This window comes from Bos indicus, chromosome 2, assembly GCF_029378745.1.
Source record: "Bos indicus isolate NIAB-ARS_2022 breed Sahiwal x Tharparkar chromosome 2, NIAB-ARS_B.indTharparkar_mat_pri_1.0, whole genome shotgun sequence".
NCBI classification, from domain to species: Eukaryota; Metazoa; Chordata; class Mammalia; order Artiodactyla; family Bovidae; genus Bos; species Bos indicus.
The window spans coordinates 123,967,285-123,984,054 of NC_091761.1; the positions used below are offsets into that span (position 1 = coordinate 123,967,285).

Below are 16,770 nucleotides of genomic sequence, written 5' to 3' on the forward strand. Positions count from 1 at the left end.
GACCCAGAGAGCAGATGCTTAGGCCAGGGGCCTGGCACCACCACCAAACAATGCCAGCCCATCACCACTGATATTGAACCATCACTGCCCCACCTAGTTCTACCTCCTTATTGGACAGACCAGAATACTGAACCCCAGAGAGGGCAGGTGATGATCCAAGGCAGCCCAGCATGGTGCTGGCCAAGCCCACACTGGAACCAGGCCTCAAATGGCATCAAGCCACGTGACCATCTGAAAAAACTAAAAATAATGTGCTTCAGGGTATGGACTCTGGAACAAGGCAGGCCCGAGTTCAAGTCCTCTCTCTGAAATTTCCATTCATTCAACAAATATTCACTGAGTATCCGATACAAGCCAGGCACCCATGCTAGTGCAGGGGACACAGAGGGATCTGATCTACACAACTCTGACTCTTGCACAGTCTAGAGGGCGAGACAGTGAATAAATAATCAATGAATAACCAAGTTCATCACCAGCTTCGGGAGAGTGAGGAGGGACATACAAAGGGTAAGGCCCTGAGACAACAGGTCAGTGGGGCAGGGGTCCCTGTTGGGGCCATCAGGGAGGGGCTCGTGATGGGGGGTGTTGCTAAACTGGGACCTGAACACCAAGAAGGACCAGCCATGCAGAGGCCGGCAGAAGGCACCCAGGCAGAGAGCTCGGAGCCATGAGAAGGGAGGCCCAAGTGAGCAGAGAAGCAAGAGGGACACGCGGAGAGAAGGCAGAGCCCTTCAGCCAGGGCCTTCAAGATCACCCCAGGAGCTCAGCTTCGCCCACCGAGTGGTGGAGGTCGCGGGGGGTCTGAGCAGACCAGTGATGGGACCTGGCATAGTTGTTCGAGCGACCACTCTGGCCACCACTGTCAGTCACTCCAGGGCTCTGTGACCTTGGGCAGGTCACTTAAACTCTCGGAGCCCCAACCTTGGATGCCAGAGTCTCTGCTCCCACTGCCCCATCACAAGGCAGTTCTGCCCACATAACAACACCTTTCTTTCTGCACTGGCCTCCACCCTGAGGGTGTCTATTAATCCCCTGTCCAGTAGAGGTTGACAGGGGAGGTCAGTAGGAGCCTGGTAACAGGGAACAGCCAGGCCCCTCTCTCAATCAGGGCCTTACAAATGGCCTTAGCATCCATCAAAGTCACAGCTCCATCTCCTGGGTGCCCAGGATGTATAACATGTCCCAATCAGGGCCCGGCAGAGAGGTGGTGAGAGGTAATAATTACCTTGGCAGGTTCCTACAGCCAGATTTATGATGACATAAAGAAAAAAATTTAGCTCCAGGCAGTAAATAGGCAGCTGGCCCCTCAGCACTTGCAGAGATTCTAATGACTGGAGTGGGGCAGGTGGGGCCTCTACCCCACGTCTGCTCCGCCTGCGGCCCTGGGCAGAGCCAGGCTGTCCCATTCAATCCCTTTGCTCCAGGCCACCTTGTCCGAGAGGCCACCGGCTCTGACTCATTTCACAGCCTTTGAAAGTCAGCGCGCAGGCCACCGATCACATTTGGCATTGCATCAAGGGGTCCCCTGGTTTCCGACACCCCCAGGCAGGCCGCAGTGCAGCCACAGGCGCAGCCTTTGGAGTCAGCCTGATGTAGGTTCAAGTCTGAGCTCTGCCGGGCAAAGGCTATGACTTTGGGTGAGGAAACTGCCTTCCTGAAACTCTGTTTCCTCATCTCTAAAATGAAGGGGTAGCCTCTACTTTGAAGGGCTGTTGTATGGATTAAGTAAGAGACAAAGGCTTCAGGTGCTAAACGACTGGGCAATGGTGAGCACATTTACTATCCAGGGCTTCAGGATTATGATAAGAGATGGTGAGTCTGAGGGCCAGTAATGTCACGGTGACTCTGCTAGTTCTTTTCAAACATTTTATCTCTAGACTTTGCAACCAATCCTGCAAGGAGGTAATGTTATGTCCCTTCTCTAGATGAAGAAACTGAGCCTGGGGTAGTTCAGGGACTCGAGCAAGGTCACCAGCTGGGGGGATGTGGGAGCTTGGCTTGTTGATTCTGCAGCCTGCACTCCTCCTAAGCTCCTCTGAAAGCTCGAGTAAGGCCAGACAGACAGGCAGAACCTCCCTCCCTCCCTCCCTCAGGCCAACATTTCCTAAGCATCTGCTTCAAGTCCAGTACTTTGCCAGGCAATGGATACAATCAGGTGAACACAGAAACACTTCCTGCCCTTAAGGAACTCAGCACCTGATGGAGAAGCAGGACCGCTGACCCACTGCACAGAACTCATATGTATTAGTTAGCTTTTGCTGCATAACAAAACAATCCCCAAACCTCCTGGCTTAAAAGAACAATTTGCTATCTCTTCCAGTTCTAGGGGTCGGTTGAGCAGTTTCTGCTAAACTTAATCATGTGGGTATACTCACCTGACAGGTCAGCCTGACCGGAAGGCCCAAGATGACCTCATTCACCACATGTTGGTTCTTCTCCATGTGCCCTTGAATCTCCCAGTAGGCGAGACAGGCTTCATTACACGGCAGAGTGCCAAGAGGGCAAAAGCAAAAGCTGCAATGCCTCTCGAGGTCTAGAAGCCAGAGCTCGTGCTACATGCTAAGTTGCTTCAGTCACGTCCGATTCTCTGTGACCCCGTGGACTGTAGCCCACCAGGCTCCTCTGTCCATGGAATTCTCCAAGCAAGAATACTGGAGTGGGTTGCCACACCCTTCGGCAGGGGATCTTCCCAGACCCAGGGATAGAACCCACGACTCATGTCTCCAGCATTGGCAGGTGGGTTATTTACCACTAGCGCCACTTGGGAAGCCCAGAAGCTCACCTGATGTCAATTCTGCCACATTCTGTTGGTCAAAGCAAGTCCCAGATAATGCTTGGCCGGTATCTATGACATACATTTGTGGCCCATCAGGTAAGTCTTAGTGGTCAGTTCAGAATGAATGGGAAGGTCAGCTTGTGCCCTCGCTAAGTGGGATCATAACCATCAAAAGATTTTTAATTCAGATTAAAGGATATTGAATTGTGAGGGTTTTAGAATGGACTGTATTCTTCAACCAATGGAGAAACTGAGGCAGAGTCAGTCAGTGTGGACAAAATCAGTACATCATAGTGCCAGTCTCCACATGAAGAAACCAAGGCCCAGAAACGATGAGTCTTGCCCATGTCCTACAGCAAGTTTGTGACAGAGCCAGGGGTGACTTGAGTCCCTGCCAGCCAGCTCACTCCTCCTCCAAGACTGGGGATGGGCCGGACTCGGGCAGCTGAAGTGGGTCCACCCTGTCCGGTCTGTGTTGTGTTTTAAACGGACCTCTTTCCACACACCCGCCACCACACAGGCACTTAATCACTGTCTCATTTCATCCTAAATAGAACTGTCTCCATTTTACAAATGGAAAAGAAACCAAGGTCGGGAGAGGCAGCTGATTGGCCCAGGGTCTCACAGCCCTGGGGGACCATTTGTCTGACACCAAAGCCTGAGCTTCTCAGGAGGGACCCAAAGGAGCTCAACCTAGATCCAAGCCCACAGGGGCTGAGAAGCAGCTCCATGGCCATCAGAGGTCTCGGGATAAAGCCTCCTGTCTGAGTGCTTCAGAGGCTTGGGTGGAGCCAGCTCTGCAAGTGGAAGGCCCCTGAATGATGCTCGGGTCCATGCCTCTCCCCCCATTTTATGGATGGAAAATCCAAGACCAGACCGGGGCCCTCCCATGGCACTGGGAGGCTGGGGGCAGGTTCCAGTCAGGCTGGTCAGACACATAAAAGGCTGCTCGGTGGCATTCAGAGAGCACGTTTATTTACAAAGCGCTTTACAAACAACCAGTTTATGCCTCCCCACAGCCCCCTGCGAGGTAGGTCAGTAGTCATATCTACAGTTTACAGATGGAGAAATTGAGGCACGGAATGGGGGTGTGGCCTGCCCCATTTTAAAGAGAACTTCCCACCCACCCATCAAAAAATAAACAGAAAAGCATTGATCTTCCATCTCAAAATATACCTTCTTTCTCCAAACCCTAGGGGGTGGTGAGCACCCCTGACAACAGCGCCCCAGGAGGCACCCTGACCAGGAGCCACAGGGACCTCAACCCCAGGGGCTGTCGTGCAGCCTTGCCGATTGTCACTGAGCCAGGTGGAGCAGGACCCAGCCAGTGAGGCCTGAAGTGACAGGCAGAGGGGGCTGAGGTGAAGTCATTCTGCAGACATTGGGTCAAGCAAGAAAGGGACCCCACACAGGACAGGGTAGGGATGGGCAGATCCTGGTTTGGGGGAGGTCAGGGCACATTCAGGGATGCAGAAATTCGGGGTTGGGGGGATCATGAGCAAAATATCCCTAGGGCTGCAGGGAGGCGAGGGGTGGAGAAGGGAGCTGAAGTTGCCCCTGCGAGGACCAGTCTGAAGTGCCTACTGGAGAATCAGGGCAGAGTGTGGTCTCCCCAAGACCTGCAGGGGCTGGCCAGATGGGATATTAGATGCCAAGCCCCAGTGCATGCTCTCCCCACGTGGGGCCAAGCTGGGTGGAAACCCTGGCCTGCCATTTGCTCTGCAGGGCTTCACTCATCTCTGCCAAGGGCTGGGATGCAGTCCAGGGGCTTGGGTCTGGGGCCCCCTAAGCTGGCAGTTCCGAGCCAGCCACTCTGCCAGGAGGTGCCAGGGCTCTCAGCAGGCCTGCAGGACTCCGTGAGACAGGCTTGGCTGCAGTCTTGCTAAGCTCCTCCTTGGCCCACAGCCTGCTCACGGCCGTGCTGAAAGGCCCTGCCCACAGTGGAAGGGGGCACCAGGCTGGCCCAGCACCCACTCCAGTGCTTTCCCTGGGGGCGCAGGTCTTCCTCGTGGGTCCGCTGGGGATGGTGGGCCTGGCCCTGAGTGCGCAGTGGGTGCCCCAGGCCAGGGGCCCCTGCTATCTTGACTCCAGCCCCTCCAGGTACTCCAGGGCCACGTCATAGCAGAAGTGGTACTGATCCTGGGAGAGGGACAGGAGTCACCAGCCAGGTCCCTCTCTGCCCCACGGTCAGGGAGAAGGGGAGAAATGGGGGTGATGCTTTCCCACCACAGGACTAGACCCCAAGGCCCAACTGTGGGGCCCAGATACGGGAGAGGGTATCCGAGGGGGGCCTGGTAGGGAGTGGACCAGGAGGTTGGAAGCGGACAGGCAAGGGGTACAGGGCTCCTCACCAGGGTCTCCACCATATTGGGTTTGTAGTTCCTAAGCGTTTTGGCAGCAAAGAAAACGTCCACCAGGTTGTGGCAGCGGATCATTTCCAGGACCGTGGCGCAGGCGCAGAAGGTGCCGCTACGGCCGCCCCCATTTCTAAAGGAGAGACATGAAAAGATTTGGGGTTGGGCTTGCGGGGTAGGGTGAACTCAAAGATGGAGAGCAGGGCCAGGGAACCCAAAAGAGAGGAGTCCGGGAATCCAGAAGGGAGGGGCCAGGACACCCAGAAGGGAGGGGCGGGGCCTGGGACCCTAGAAGGGAGGAGTCAGGGAACCCAGAGGGGAGGGGCTAGGAAACCCAGATGGAAGGGGTCAGGGAGCCCAAAGGTGGGCAGCAGGAAGCGCTGGTTAAGGGGGTGGAGTCAGAGGATAAAGGACTAGCATCCCAAGCGGAAGGTATCTAGAACAGAACCTCTATGAGAAACAGAGCAGATTCTGAGAACAAGGAATCGAGACACACTCCAGGAGAAAGACACCCAGACAAAGTCAGTGACAGAGGAGCGCTGCAAGGCAGCAAGCAAAAATCCAGGCAGCAGAGTGGAAAACAAACACTGAGATCACCAGTCACCCCCAGTATCACAGACACAGCCTCAAGCGCACAGAGACACTCCCAAACGGGCGGCACCGCCAGGGAGACCCTCTGATTCCCCCAGCCCTCTCCCTCCTCTGCTCTCTGTGACCCGGGGCGGTGCTTCTTTGGGAGATGAGGGACAAACCAGGCCCTCTGTCCCCTTCCTGAGGGGCATCTCCCACTAAAACCAAAAGCCCTTGAGAGGGCCAGGCCCTGCCTGACTCAGCTCCCTGCCCCTGCATCCTGTGTGCCCAGCCTGGCACTAGGGTCAGTAAGTGCTGAAAGCATGAAAATGTGGGGGGCAAAGGAATGAGTGCACCCAGATGTGAGTGAATAGATGAACCTGTGAATGAGGCATGTAAATGAATGCACGAGGAAGGAAAGAAAGAAAGTACATGCATGCAGGCACGAACAAAGGCCAGGATTCCATTGGCTTAAAAAGTGTACCACTACCGTATCATGGGTTCATCTATTTACACAGGACTCTCTCCAATTAAACTGGCAAAGTCAAACATCACAAAGAGGCTATACTGGTCACGCGTTTAGGATGGAGTCCACACCCTGGAAAGTGACAGGGCTCCTCCAAGGAAGGCAGGATCAGCTTTATGGGGCCATGCTGTCCGGAAGCTCAGGGCTGGGATGCCAGCCCTGAAGCCCTCTCTCACCCCGACCTCTGCCCCTGGTCCATGGCGCCCCAAGCCCTCTTCCCACCCAAGGGCGGGCCGGCACTCACAGGCAGTGCACGATGGTGCGCCCGTCCCCACTCTCCGCCTGCCACTTGTCCACCGCCGCCAGCAGGTGCAGGAAGGCCTTCTTGGAGTCAGGAGTGTCCCGGTAGGCAGACCAGCGCAGGAACTGGAAATGTCGCACCAGCAGGTGCCCCTCCTGCATCTGGGGCGGAAGCAATCAGCCAGGGGACCTGAGCACCAGGGTTCCACGGCCCCCTGGGGACCTCGAGAGGGTCCAGCCCAGCCCCCACCCAGGTTCTCATCCTGGAGCTCCCACCCCACTCACCCGAGAGATGTTCTGCACCCGGAAAACTCGGGCCACCAAGTCCTCGTCCGCTGTGCCTGACACGAACTCCACCTCCATGAGGCCATACTGCTGCCGGCCTGGCTCCGGCCAGTACTGTGGGCAGGGCTGTTGTGCAGGATGGGAAGGCGAGCTGAGCTGAGCCGAGCTGGTGGGGCAGCTGCTGCTCACACCCACCCCCAGACCTCCATGTTTGCCCAGGAGCCCACCACTCACTCCAGACTCACGTTCAAGTCCCCCCTCCGCCCCCCAACATCCCACCACTCACCTATCAAATCACAGTGTACACCCGCCCGGTGCGTTTGTACTGATACACTCAAATCAGCAGAGACAAACTCTTTGTTGTGGGTTCATTGACACCGCTGTGCCGCTAGACAGCTACACCTAACACCCTCACAAGCACATACACCTCCCCCTGGCTGCCTTCTTCCAAGGACAAGCCTCAAATGACCCCCGCTCACCCCAGCACCCCTGCCCCGAGGCCTTCTCTCTCGCTGCCTCAGCCCTCCAGCATCAGCTTACAGACATGGGGTGTCCCTCTGTTGCAGCACAGCTTAGCACCCCCCTACTCCTGCCCCAGGACCCCTCCGTGGAGTCAGGGTCCTAAAGGTACCCCCCTCCAGGTCACATTCTCAAGCCAGTGGAGGGACAGGGAAGGCACAACCCCCTTACACACAAATATGTGGGTCTTCTGGGGAGCTGGTCTGAGGCCCCAGCCCTCCAGTAGAGCCTTCTAGCAAGGCTCTTCCTTCCTCCGAGCCCCAGTTTCTCCAGCTGTGAAATAGTCCCCGGGCTCCTCCCAGGCAATACCCTGCTCCATCTGCCTCCCTCTCTGACCATGAAGGAAAGACACCACCTTCCTCTTTCTCCTGGGGTCCTGGAAACTCCTTGCATTCAGGCCTTTGCACATGCTGCTCCCTCCCCATGGACCACTTGTCCCCCATCTCTTCACCAACTCAACTCTACCCTTCCGGTACCTCTCAGCTCAGACATTACCTCCTCCAGGAAGCCCTCCCTGATACACCATCCCCCAGGCTCCTCTGTGTCCCTGTACCAGCTCCATGGTAGCCTTCTGCCTCTGCTGTCATGATCAGTTTCAGTACCTGCTTCCCCTAAATCATGAGATCTGGGAGGGGCCACATGTACCCCTTCCACCTCCCCACCAGGTTGATAGGGAGTGGCCCATGAGCAAAGGTGGTTGAATGAATGAACAAATATGTGACTAGTGAATGACATCTCTGTGAGCCTCCCTCTGGGTCCCTCCCCTCCATCTTAGTAAGGGCAGGGTTCATGCAACATGGGACTCCCTTAGACCTCTGCCCAGATCCTGGAGCCCATTACCCTGAAGTCCTAGGTCATTTATACCAACTGCCTGACTTGCAAGGAGCCCAGTTAACAATCTTCTCCAGGCGGCCATCTCCATGCTGTCATGCTCATCTTATAGCAATGGTCATATGGAGCTGGAAGGCGGGGTGTCTGGACCTCCCAGGAGTTCCAGCTTTTGGAGCCCCAGAAAGAAATGAGGGGAGCTGCCTCAGGCCGAGATCACTGACCACATTCTGGACCATCCTCAGAAGCAATGGTCACCTTCATCATCTTCACCCCTGTCACGTACCGAGCACCTGCAATGTGCCAGTCACGGCGCAGTGCTAAGCATCCCACGCACATCTCACACCATCCTGATGATAATCTCATGACGGAACAGGTGCTGAGATAGTCCCCATTTCACAGAAAAGGAGACTGAGGCTCGAAGAGGTGTATTAACTTACCCTAGATCAAACTGTCAGAAAGTAAGGAGGCTGGACTTCTACTCTGCCTCAAAGGCCCCCATGATTAGCTGAGTGACAGGAAGCAGAGGCTCTGGGAGGAGGCAGCCCCAGGTAAGGGGCACAGCTCTGCCACTTCCCAGCTGTGTGACCTGGGAGAAGTCCCTCCACCTCTCTGGGTCTTAATTTTCTCACCTGCAGCCCATAAGTGCAGAGCAGAGTCCCTAGTATACATCAGATACTGCCTAAAGAGCAGCTGCATTTCTCTGGGCTGAGCCTGGTTTTACAGACAAGGAAACCGAGGCTCTGGGAGTGGGTTGGACACATCTGAGGCAGCTCAGCAAGTAGGCAAGGTGGCAGAGCTGGGCTCCAACCCCTGACTTTTCCCATGTGCCCTTGAACAGACTGAGGCCTGGGCAGCAGGCAGCTGGCCGCCTGGCCAGCGGAGCCCTCACCCAGGCGGAGTTGGACTGGTGCAGCTGGTTGAGCATGACGATGGAGGTGCACCCGTAGTCGTAGACCAGCCGCCAGAAGTCGGGAGTGGTGCTCTGCAGCGGGTGGAGGGTCACAATGAAGGCCGCGCTCCGGGTGTAGCTCTGCAGGGAAACCAGGACTCAGCGCCCAACACCGCCAAGCCTCTGCCCCACTGTCCTCCTGCCCTGCCCACCCCAGCTCCACCCCACAGGACCAGGCTGCCTCTAGGGACCCAATGTGGAGTCTGGCTGGCACCGTGGGGCCTGAGTTGACAGGGTGAGCCCCCAGGCCTCTAAGGCCCAAGCCCATGGCCCCCCTGAGCTAAATAGCGGAAGATTCCCAATAGGTGGCAATGGGAGCTTGGGCGTGGTGGGCAGAGGCTGGCCAAGCTTGCTCCCTGCTATTCGCACCTGCTGTTGCTGTTACCTGGAACAAACTTCCCAGGTGTACAGGGCTCTCCCCTCACTTCTTTCTGGCCATTCCTTAACTTCAACCGCTTCAAAGAGGCCCTCTTTACCAATTCATCAAAAATAACCACATGCATACCCCAAAACCCACATTAAACACTTCCTCTATCTGGTTGCTTCTTTAAGAAATTAACAGTAACTGACAGTCCATTGTATACTTGTTTGTTGACTGTCTCAACCCATTTCCCCAAAGGCAAGGTTCAGGAGAGCAGATTTTTTTCAGGGTGTGGCCTGTGACCAGAACTTTATAGGAGTTCAAGAAATATTTTTTTAATAAACAAATATCTAGGTGCCTTCCAACTCCATGGATGAAGGGTCTGGACCCCAACTCAAGCCCCCAGACCAGTGACCAGTACTGACCCCATTCCCTACTCCTGACCTTGCCCCACCAGGTGAGCCAGCCACAGCCCTCCCCCCATTTCAGTGCTCCAGCCCCAAGTCTCCTGTACCCTGCCCTGTCCCTGCTGTGCCATGTCCCCTCCCTCTCCTGATGGTCTTCTGTTACCACCCCCTCTCCCCAGGACCCACCAAAGGCTTCCTGATTGGCAGCTCCCCAATGCCCAGCCCAGCCAGACTCTCCAACACTCAGGCCTGGGCACCCAGTGGGGCTCCCTGCAGACTTAACCACCAAAAACGGCCCCCACCTGGCCCCCAGATAAGCTCACCACAATGCAAGCAGCAGGGCCTGGCTCATAAGCCTCAGGCCCTGCATGGCTGGGATCAAGTGTGACATTATCACAGCCCCAAGGAAGCTTCTCCACCGGACTGGCCCATTCCCACCAGGCCAAGGAGCCCAATGTGACCCTCTCCAGCTCAGGGGCTCAGGACGTCAGAGAGCCTCCCCTCCATCGCCCCCATGTGCAGACGGGCACACTGAGGCCAGAGAGCAAGCCGAGAGTGAGGCCACAGATTCCAACGTCCCCCTCCAAAGCTCACCAGCACCCTAGGCCACCTCCCCAGGACCCCAGCCCCTTCTCCGTTCACTCCCTTCAGTGGCTGTGACTGCTCGCCCCTGCTTGCCTTCAGCTCACTCCAGGAAGCCCCTGGGGAAGGAAGTATGGGAGCTTTCTCTCTTTGGAGAAACCCCACTGTTCCCTGCACACTGTGCCAAGAGGTTCTGGCTAAGAACTGGGCCAAGAAAAGCCCGTCTGCCTCATCTCTGCGATGGGGAAAGCTCCCTCCCCACAGCCCTCATCTCCACGTGGATGGACATCCAGTGGTGACATCCACCTTCACAGGTGGATTTGGGACAAGACCAGAAGTGCTCAGCTTCTGAAGGGAAGGCCCTCCCCTTCTCTTTCCAGGCCAGCTCTTCCTCAGAAGCTGTGCATTTAACTGTTGCCGCTCCCACCAACATGTAAAGGCCTGCCCCTTGCGGGGAGGGGCTCCAGCTGGACTACTGAGTCTGGGAGGACAGGTCTCCCCGCCCGAGGCTGAAGGAGTAGCCATCCACGTAGCCACACAGCTGAAGTCACCTTCTCCAGTCTCACCAGTTTCCTTAGAACAGTAACATCTTACCTCCACCTGTGTGCCCTGTACCTCTCTCTCAAACTGGTTCCATTTAGGAAGGAATAGGGGGTCACTCACAAGACTTGTCCCCCTCAGGCAGCGGCACCCTGAAGTTATTCACTGGACCCTAAATTCCCTGGTTCTGTTTGCAAAGCCCAATAAAGGGGGTGGAGCCTCCTGAGCTGGGAGTAGAGGCTTCTAAACAGCTCCTGAGTCCTCAGACCACTGGGCATGGAGAGCAAGTAGCTACACCAGGCCAGGTTCCTGGGCAGGCTCTAGCTCCACCACCCCAGGACAAGCTCCCCTGGCTCCAGATACCAAATCTCACGTCCCAACCCCAAACCCTCCCAGCCTCCCCAGCCAAAGCCCTTGAATCATTCATCCTACCCCAGGTTCTGCTGGGCCTAACCATGGAGACAGCCGTGCCTGAACTCCACCACCCAGATCCCTACTCAGACTGAGGGTAATACCTGAGGGGGAGCACTGGTTCTTGAGTGCCCTGAATAGAAGATCCTTGGTGCGGGAGGAAGGCCACCCAATGGGCCGCCCCAGAAAGGCAGAGGGCTCCCCTAACCTGAGTCCTCCCTGGCTCCTGCACCTTCCCTCACTGCTGGGTGAGGGTGTCCCAGAGCCCAGCCCACCCCCGCGCCTCACGTCAGTCAGGGCCGCATTGATGTAGTTGTTGGGGTCCCCGTCCGTGGAGACGAGGAAGGGCAGGCAGCGGTCAGGCGGCAGGACGTCCATGCTGCGGTTCTTGTCCCGGTTCCGGGGCAGCAGGGCGATGCTGCACTCCTCCACATCCAGCGGCGGTGTGACCGAGTTCAGAGTCTACAGAGAGGGAGAGGAAGGGAAGGTGATGTCCCGTGTTTGTGGGGTCTCCTCCCCGCATGAGGCCCCATGAAGGAGACTGGGCTGGGTTATTATGCCCATTTTATGGATGGAGAAACTGAGGTCCAGAAAGAAGAGAGAGAGGGAGGGAACCCAGGCTCCCTGGATTCAGGCTGTGCAGGGCCCGGACGGAGCTCTGGAGACTGGAGTCTGCCTCCTCGCCACCTGTATACTGTAGACAAGCTACTCTATCTCTAAGCCTCATTTTCCGTCTGCTGTAAAATGGAATAATTATTTGCCTACCTCAAAGGATTGCTGGGAGAATAAAGTGAGATAACACCAAGCCTGGCACGTGCACCACCTTCAATACACAGAAGGCACCGTAAGGATCACTCCCAGGAGCCAAGCCCTGAAACCCCAAGTCTTCCACAAAGCGGACTCCAGGGCCCTGGCACAGGTGGCCATCTTCCCCGGCCTGTCAAGGAACGCCTGGCACAGGAGCAAGCCGAGGACTCTGGGCCACCTCCCCTCCCCTCCTGCCTTCATGCCTCAGGCATCCTGACTCATGGAGTCTCCATTTCTTCCTCTTGTTCTTCTTGATGTTGTTTTTCAGTCACTCAGTCATGTCTGATTCTTTGCAACCCCATGGACTGTAGCCCACCAGGCCCCTCTGTCCATGGGATTCTCCAGGCAAGAATACTGGAGTGGGTAGCCTTTCCCTTCTCCAGGGGATCTTCCCAACCCAGGGATCGGACCCAGGTCTCCCACATTGCAGGCTGATTCTTTACCAGCTGACCCACCAGGGAAGCCCCCTACAGCACTGAGCGCCTCCCAATGCCACACACATGCTCACTCACGAACCACACCTATACACACACACTCATGCCCCACCTGGAACTCCTCCCGCAGCTGGGAGGAATTACTCTGAGGGTCAATGCGGATCATTTCCTTATAGGTGGCCTTGAATTCGCTGACAGGGATGGTGGTCTCCCCACAAAGGCAGGCCTCCAGGATTGCATCATGGATAAAGATGTACTGCTCCTAGAACAGGAGGAGAGAATATGAGGAACCAGGAGGGGAGCAGAAGTGAGAGACTTCAGGGTCAGGAGGAGGCAAGTTCAAAGTTGCGGCTGGGGTGCTCTGAGGTAGAATCCAGCCATGTGTTACTCCATGTGGGACCCACCATACTTGAAACAGCCTCCACGGATATTTGCTCATTGATCTCACATTTCATCCCATAATAACCCTACGAGAAGCTCTGAAGGTGAGGGGACAGCCCAGGGTCACACATCTAGAGAGGAGACAAACCCAATAAGCATTATGTCTTGACTGTAGAACTTATGACCTGGGCCCAGTGCTGTGTGACCTCACCCAAGTGAACAAGATGGAGCTGAGCTTGGGAAGACCCTGAGAGGCTGGCAGCTGTGCGATGACCTAGAGGCAGGGGACGGCATGTGATGGGGAGGGAGGCTTCAGAGGGAGGGAATATATGTATGCATATGGCTGATTCATGTGGTTGTACAGCAGAAACTAACACAACACTGCAAAGCAATTATCCTCCAGTCTTAAAGGATATCCTAGGATAAACCTGGAGAAGACACTGGCACCCCACTCCAGTACTCTTGCCTGGAAAATCCCATGGACGGAGGAGCCTGGTGGGCTGCAGTCCATGGGGTCGCTAAGAGTCGGATACGACTGAGCAACTTCACTTTACTTTTCACTTTCATGCATTGGAGAAGGAGATGGCAACCCACTCCTGTGTTCTTGCCTGCAGAATCCCAGGGACGGGGGAGCCTGGTGGGCTGCCATCTATGGGGTCACACAGAGTCGGACACGACTAAAGTGACTTAGCAGCAGTAGCAGTAGCAGTATGATAAACCATTATAGAAAACAATATTCAAAAGAAGAATGTATATATGAGTAACCAGATCACTTTGCTGTACAATAGGAATTAACAACGTTGTAAATCATCTACGCTGTTGTTCAGTCACCAAGTCATGTCCGACTCTTCGCGACCCCATGGACTGCAGCAAGCCAAGCTTCCCTGAACCTCACCATCTCCCGAGGTTTGCCCAAGTTCATGTCCACTGCCTCGATGATGCCATCCATCTCATCCAAATCAACTGACTTCAATAAAAATAAATTTTAAAAGAAAGAGGCTGGCAGGCCAAGTCCAGGGATGGGAAAGGACAAGGCGACATCCTAGGACACCTTTCTGACACCCTCCACCAGCTTCGCACTCCCACAGGAGGGACTCTTGTCCTGGAGGGGCTGTGGGGGAGGGCTGCACCCTCACCTCGGTCTGGATCATGTTGACGCGCCGGGAGCAGAGGGTCTTCACGCAGTTGTAGATGTCCACGACGCCCTCACACTCCGCCATGTCCAGCATCACATCCAGAACGATGTAACACCCTGTGCGGCCAGTGCCCGCGCTGGGGAGAGAGCACCCGGGGCCAGGTCAGAGGCCTGGGGAGGGAGCCCAGGACCGCGAAGAAGAAGAGAGGAGACCTGGGGCCTTGGACCATATCTACACCACACAGGCGACGGGGGACATGGTGGAGCCTAGGAGGAGGCTGCAAGAAGAGTTCCAGGGAAAGTGACAAAGGACAGAGGGGGAGCTGGGCCTTGGGGATGGAGAGGAAAGAAAGGGTGGAGAGAATGCAGACCCAAAACCAGCTCAACTTGGCAGCTGTGATGGGGGAAGAGGAACAGAAGTGATGCTCAGTGTAACCCAAGAATGTTCTGGTCTCCTGGATGTCTGGAAACCTCCTACACATCCTTCAAAGCCCTACACACTTAAACCCATATTCAGTGGAGCCTCCAGGAAATGTCAGGCTTTTGAGTTCCCAGAGCAATCTGGGTGGACTCTTACCAAAACCCCCTTCCCTCTCCGTGGTCACTGTTTATGGGGCTGTCTCCCTACCTCACTGTGAGCTCCTTGAGAGCTAGATGGGGTAGAACCCATCTCTGGAATCCTCACATTTAGCACCAGGTAGAGCAGGGTTGAGAGGAGGGGGGAGGACAAAGATGACACCAAGATCTCAAGCTTGAAAATGGTGAGAGCGACGTGTTGGCCAGGACACACAGCCAGTGGGTATCCCATATGCCACTGATAGGGGCTGGAATTAGTGAAACCACTTTGGAAAATTGTCCACAGTATCTAGGAAGGCTGAACATTCACAGAGCAATTCCACTCCTACGTACCTACCTCCCAGAAATGCAAGTGTGTGTGTCAGCCAAAAGACATGCAAGAGAATGTCCTTAGCAGCACTGTTCGTAACAGCTCAATGCTGGAAACCACCCAAATGCCTCCCCACAGCAGAATGGATAAGCACACGGTGGTTTGTTCACACAGCAGAATCGGATACAATATGGATGAACCTTACAAGCATAAGGCTGAGAGAAAGTCAGACTCCAAGGAGCACCTGATGTGTGATTCCACTGATACAAAGTTCAAAAGCATGCACAATGAATCTCAGGCTTAGAAGTCAGGAGAGCGATCACTCTGGAAGGGAGGAGGTGGGGTACAGGCCAGAAGGGAGTTCCAGGGACTTCTGGGTTCTGTTAATGTTCTGTTTCTTGATCTGAGTAGTGCTGAGTCCTTCACAGTGAAATTGGGGAAATTCCTAAAGCTTACTTATTAGTACAATAGCCCATAATAATAAGCTACACTTCTCAGTGTGCACATAACGGTGCCAATCCCAGAGCCGAAGCTCAAAGGGCAAAGGGCACCAGCGGGTCATTCTCCCCTGTCCTCTGCCTCTGAGCAGGATGGACTCGGGCCCGGTCTCCTTTAGGAACCTCGGACAACCTCGTTCCCCACCCCCTTCTCCCTGGGCTCCCCAGCACCCCACCTGCAGTGGATGACCACGGGCCCAGCGTCAGGGGGCGTGGAGGCCTTCACACGCCGGATGAAGGCCAGCAGCCCCGTGGCGTGGTAGGGGACGCCGTGCTCCGGCCAGGCCGTGAAGTGGAACTGGCGGACCTCGTGGCGGGCAGAGTAGCCTCTCTGGGGAGATAACAGAAGTGACAGTCAGAGCCCCTGCCAGCGTCTACCAGACACCTGCAGTGTGCCAGGCACGGGAGTGAGCGTCTCACCGCAGGCACTCAGTTCACCCCAATGAGACTAACGAGGTGGGTATTAATGACTCGTTGTACAAGTAAGAAACCTAAGCCTCAAAGACGAGAAACCGCTTGCCCAAGAAGACAAAACACACGTTAGGCAGGGGTTGGGCCAGGATCTGCAAGTCACCCACTTCCACCACCTGCTACACACCTGCCTGAAGAGATCATTTTGATGCTCTCAGTCTTAGTTCAAAGGAGGAAAACTATCCTTCCTCTGAGGACTTTATAGACAGTCAAATAAGACTGTGCCATCCCTCACCTGCGGCCTTTCATGAGTGATGTAACCACTTTTGAGCCTCACTTTCCCTATCTGTAAAATAGGGCTAATGGCAAAGGCCTAACCCACAGACTGAAGCAGGCCTGAAACAATACGTGTAACGAGCTGAGCACAGCTGGGCACAGAGCAGGATCGGCACCTGGCAGCTGTCCTCATCGTTCTCTACGTGCGCACCATCCTCGTCATCTTGACTTCCTCTTGCAGTCAGCAGTCAAGACGGCCACCTCCCCATCCTTTCACAGTACCCCTGCTCGGGATGCAGAGGGCCACCCCCACCCTCCACTCCTGGGCTGGGGGGGCGGTGTGGGCCCTGCCCCACCTTCTCAGGCACCCCAGCAGGGGCCTAGTGACCACAGGAGACTCACCCGCTCCAGGGCAAAGCTGCGCACGACATACTCGGCTAGAGTCTCTGTCTTCACCAGCGTGATCTTGATGTCCCCGTACATGTCTGAGTCCTCCGGCCAGTACCGCGAGCATTTCACCTGGAGTCCCCAAGGGGCAGGCTCAGTGGGCTCTTGACTGCCCCCACCTGCCACGCCCCCTCCCCCGGGCCCC

The 16,770-nt window shown here is 55.7% G+C and overlaps 1 protein-coding gene across 5 annotated transcripts in view; it reads right to left on the bottom strand.

Annotated features, from left to right (window-relative positions):
* Positions 1-3,729: 3,729 nt before the first annotated feature.
* The window catches only part of PTPRU (protein tyrosine phosphatase receptor type U), an 88,599-nt gene continuing 75,558 nt past the window's right edge, over positions 3,730-16,770 (bottom strand). For all 5 annotated transcript variants that reach the window (XM_019979718.2, XM_070774933.1, XM_070774929.1 and 2 more), the window contains 10 exons: positions 16,581-16,697; positions 15,668-15,822; positions 14,110-14,245; positions 12,705-12,854; positions 11,640-11,813; positions 8,991-9,131; positions 6,752-6,877; positions 6,471-6,628; positions 5,128-5,263; positions 3,730-4,915 (listed from right to left, as the gene is read on the bottom strand). In XM_019979718.2, coding sequence (XP_019835277.2) covers positions 4,853-4,915; positions 5,128-5,263; positions 6,471-6,628; positions 6,752-6,877; positions 8,991-9,131; positions 11,640-11,813; positions 12,705-12,854; positions 14,110-14,245; positions 15,668-15,822; positions 16,581-16,697 — 1,356 coding nt within the window. In that variant the 3' untranslated portion in view covers positions 3,730-4,852. The remainder of the gene's footprint in view (positions 4,916-5,127; positions 5,264-6,470; positions 6,629-6,751; positions 6,878-8,990; positions 9,132-11,639; positions 11,814-12,704; positions 12,855-14,109; positions 14,246-15,667; positions 15,823-16,580; positions 16,698-16,770) is intronic.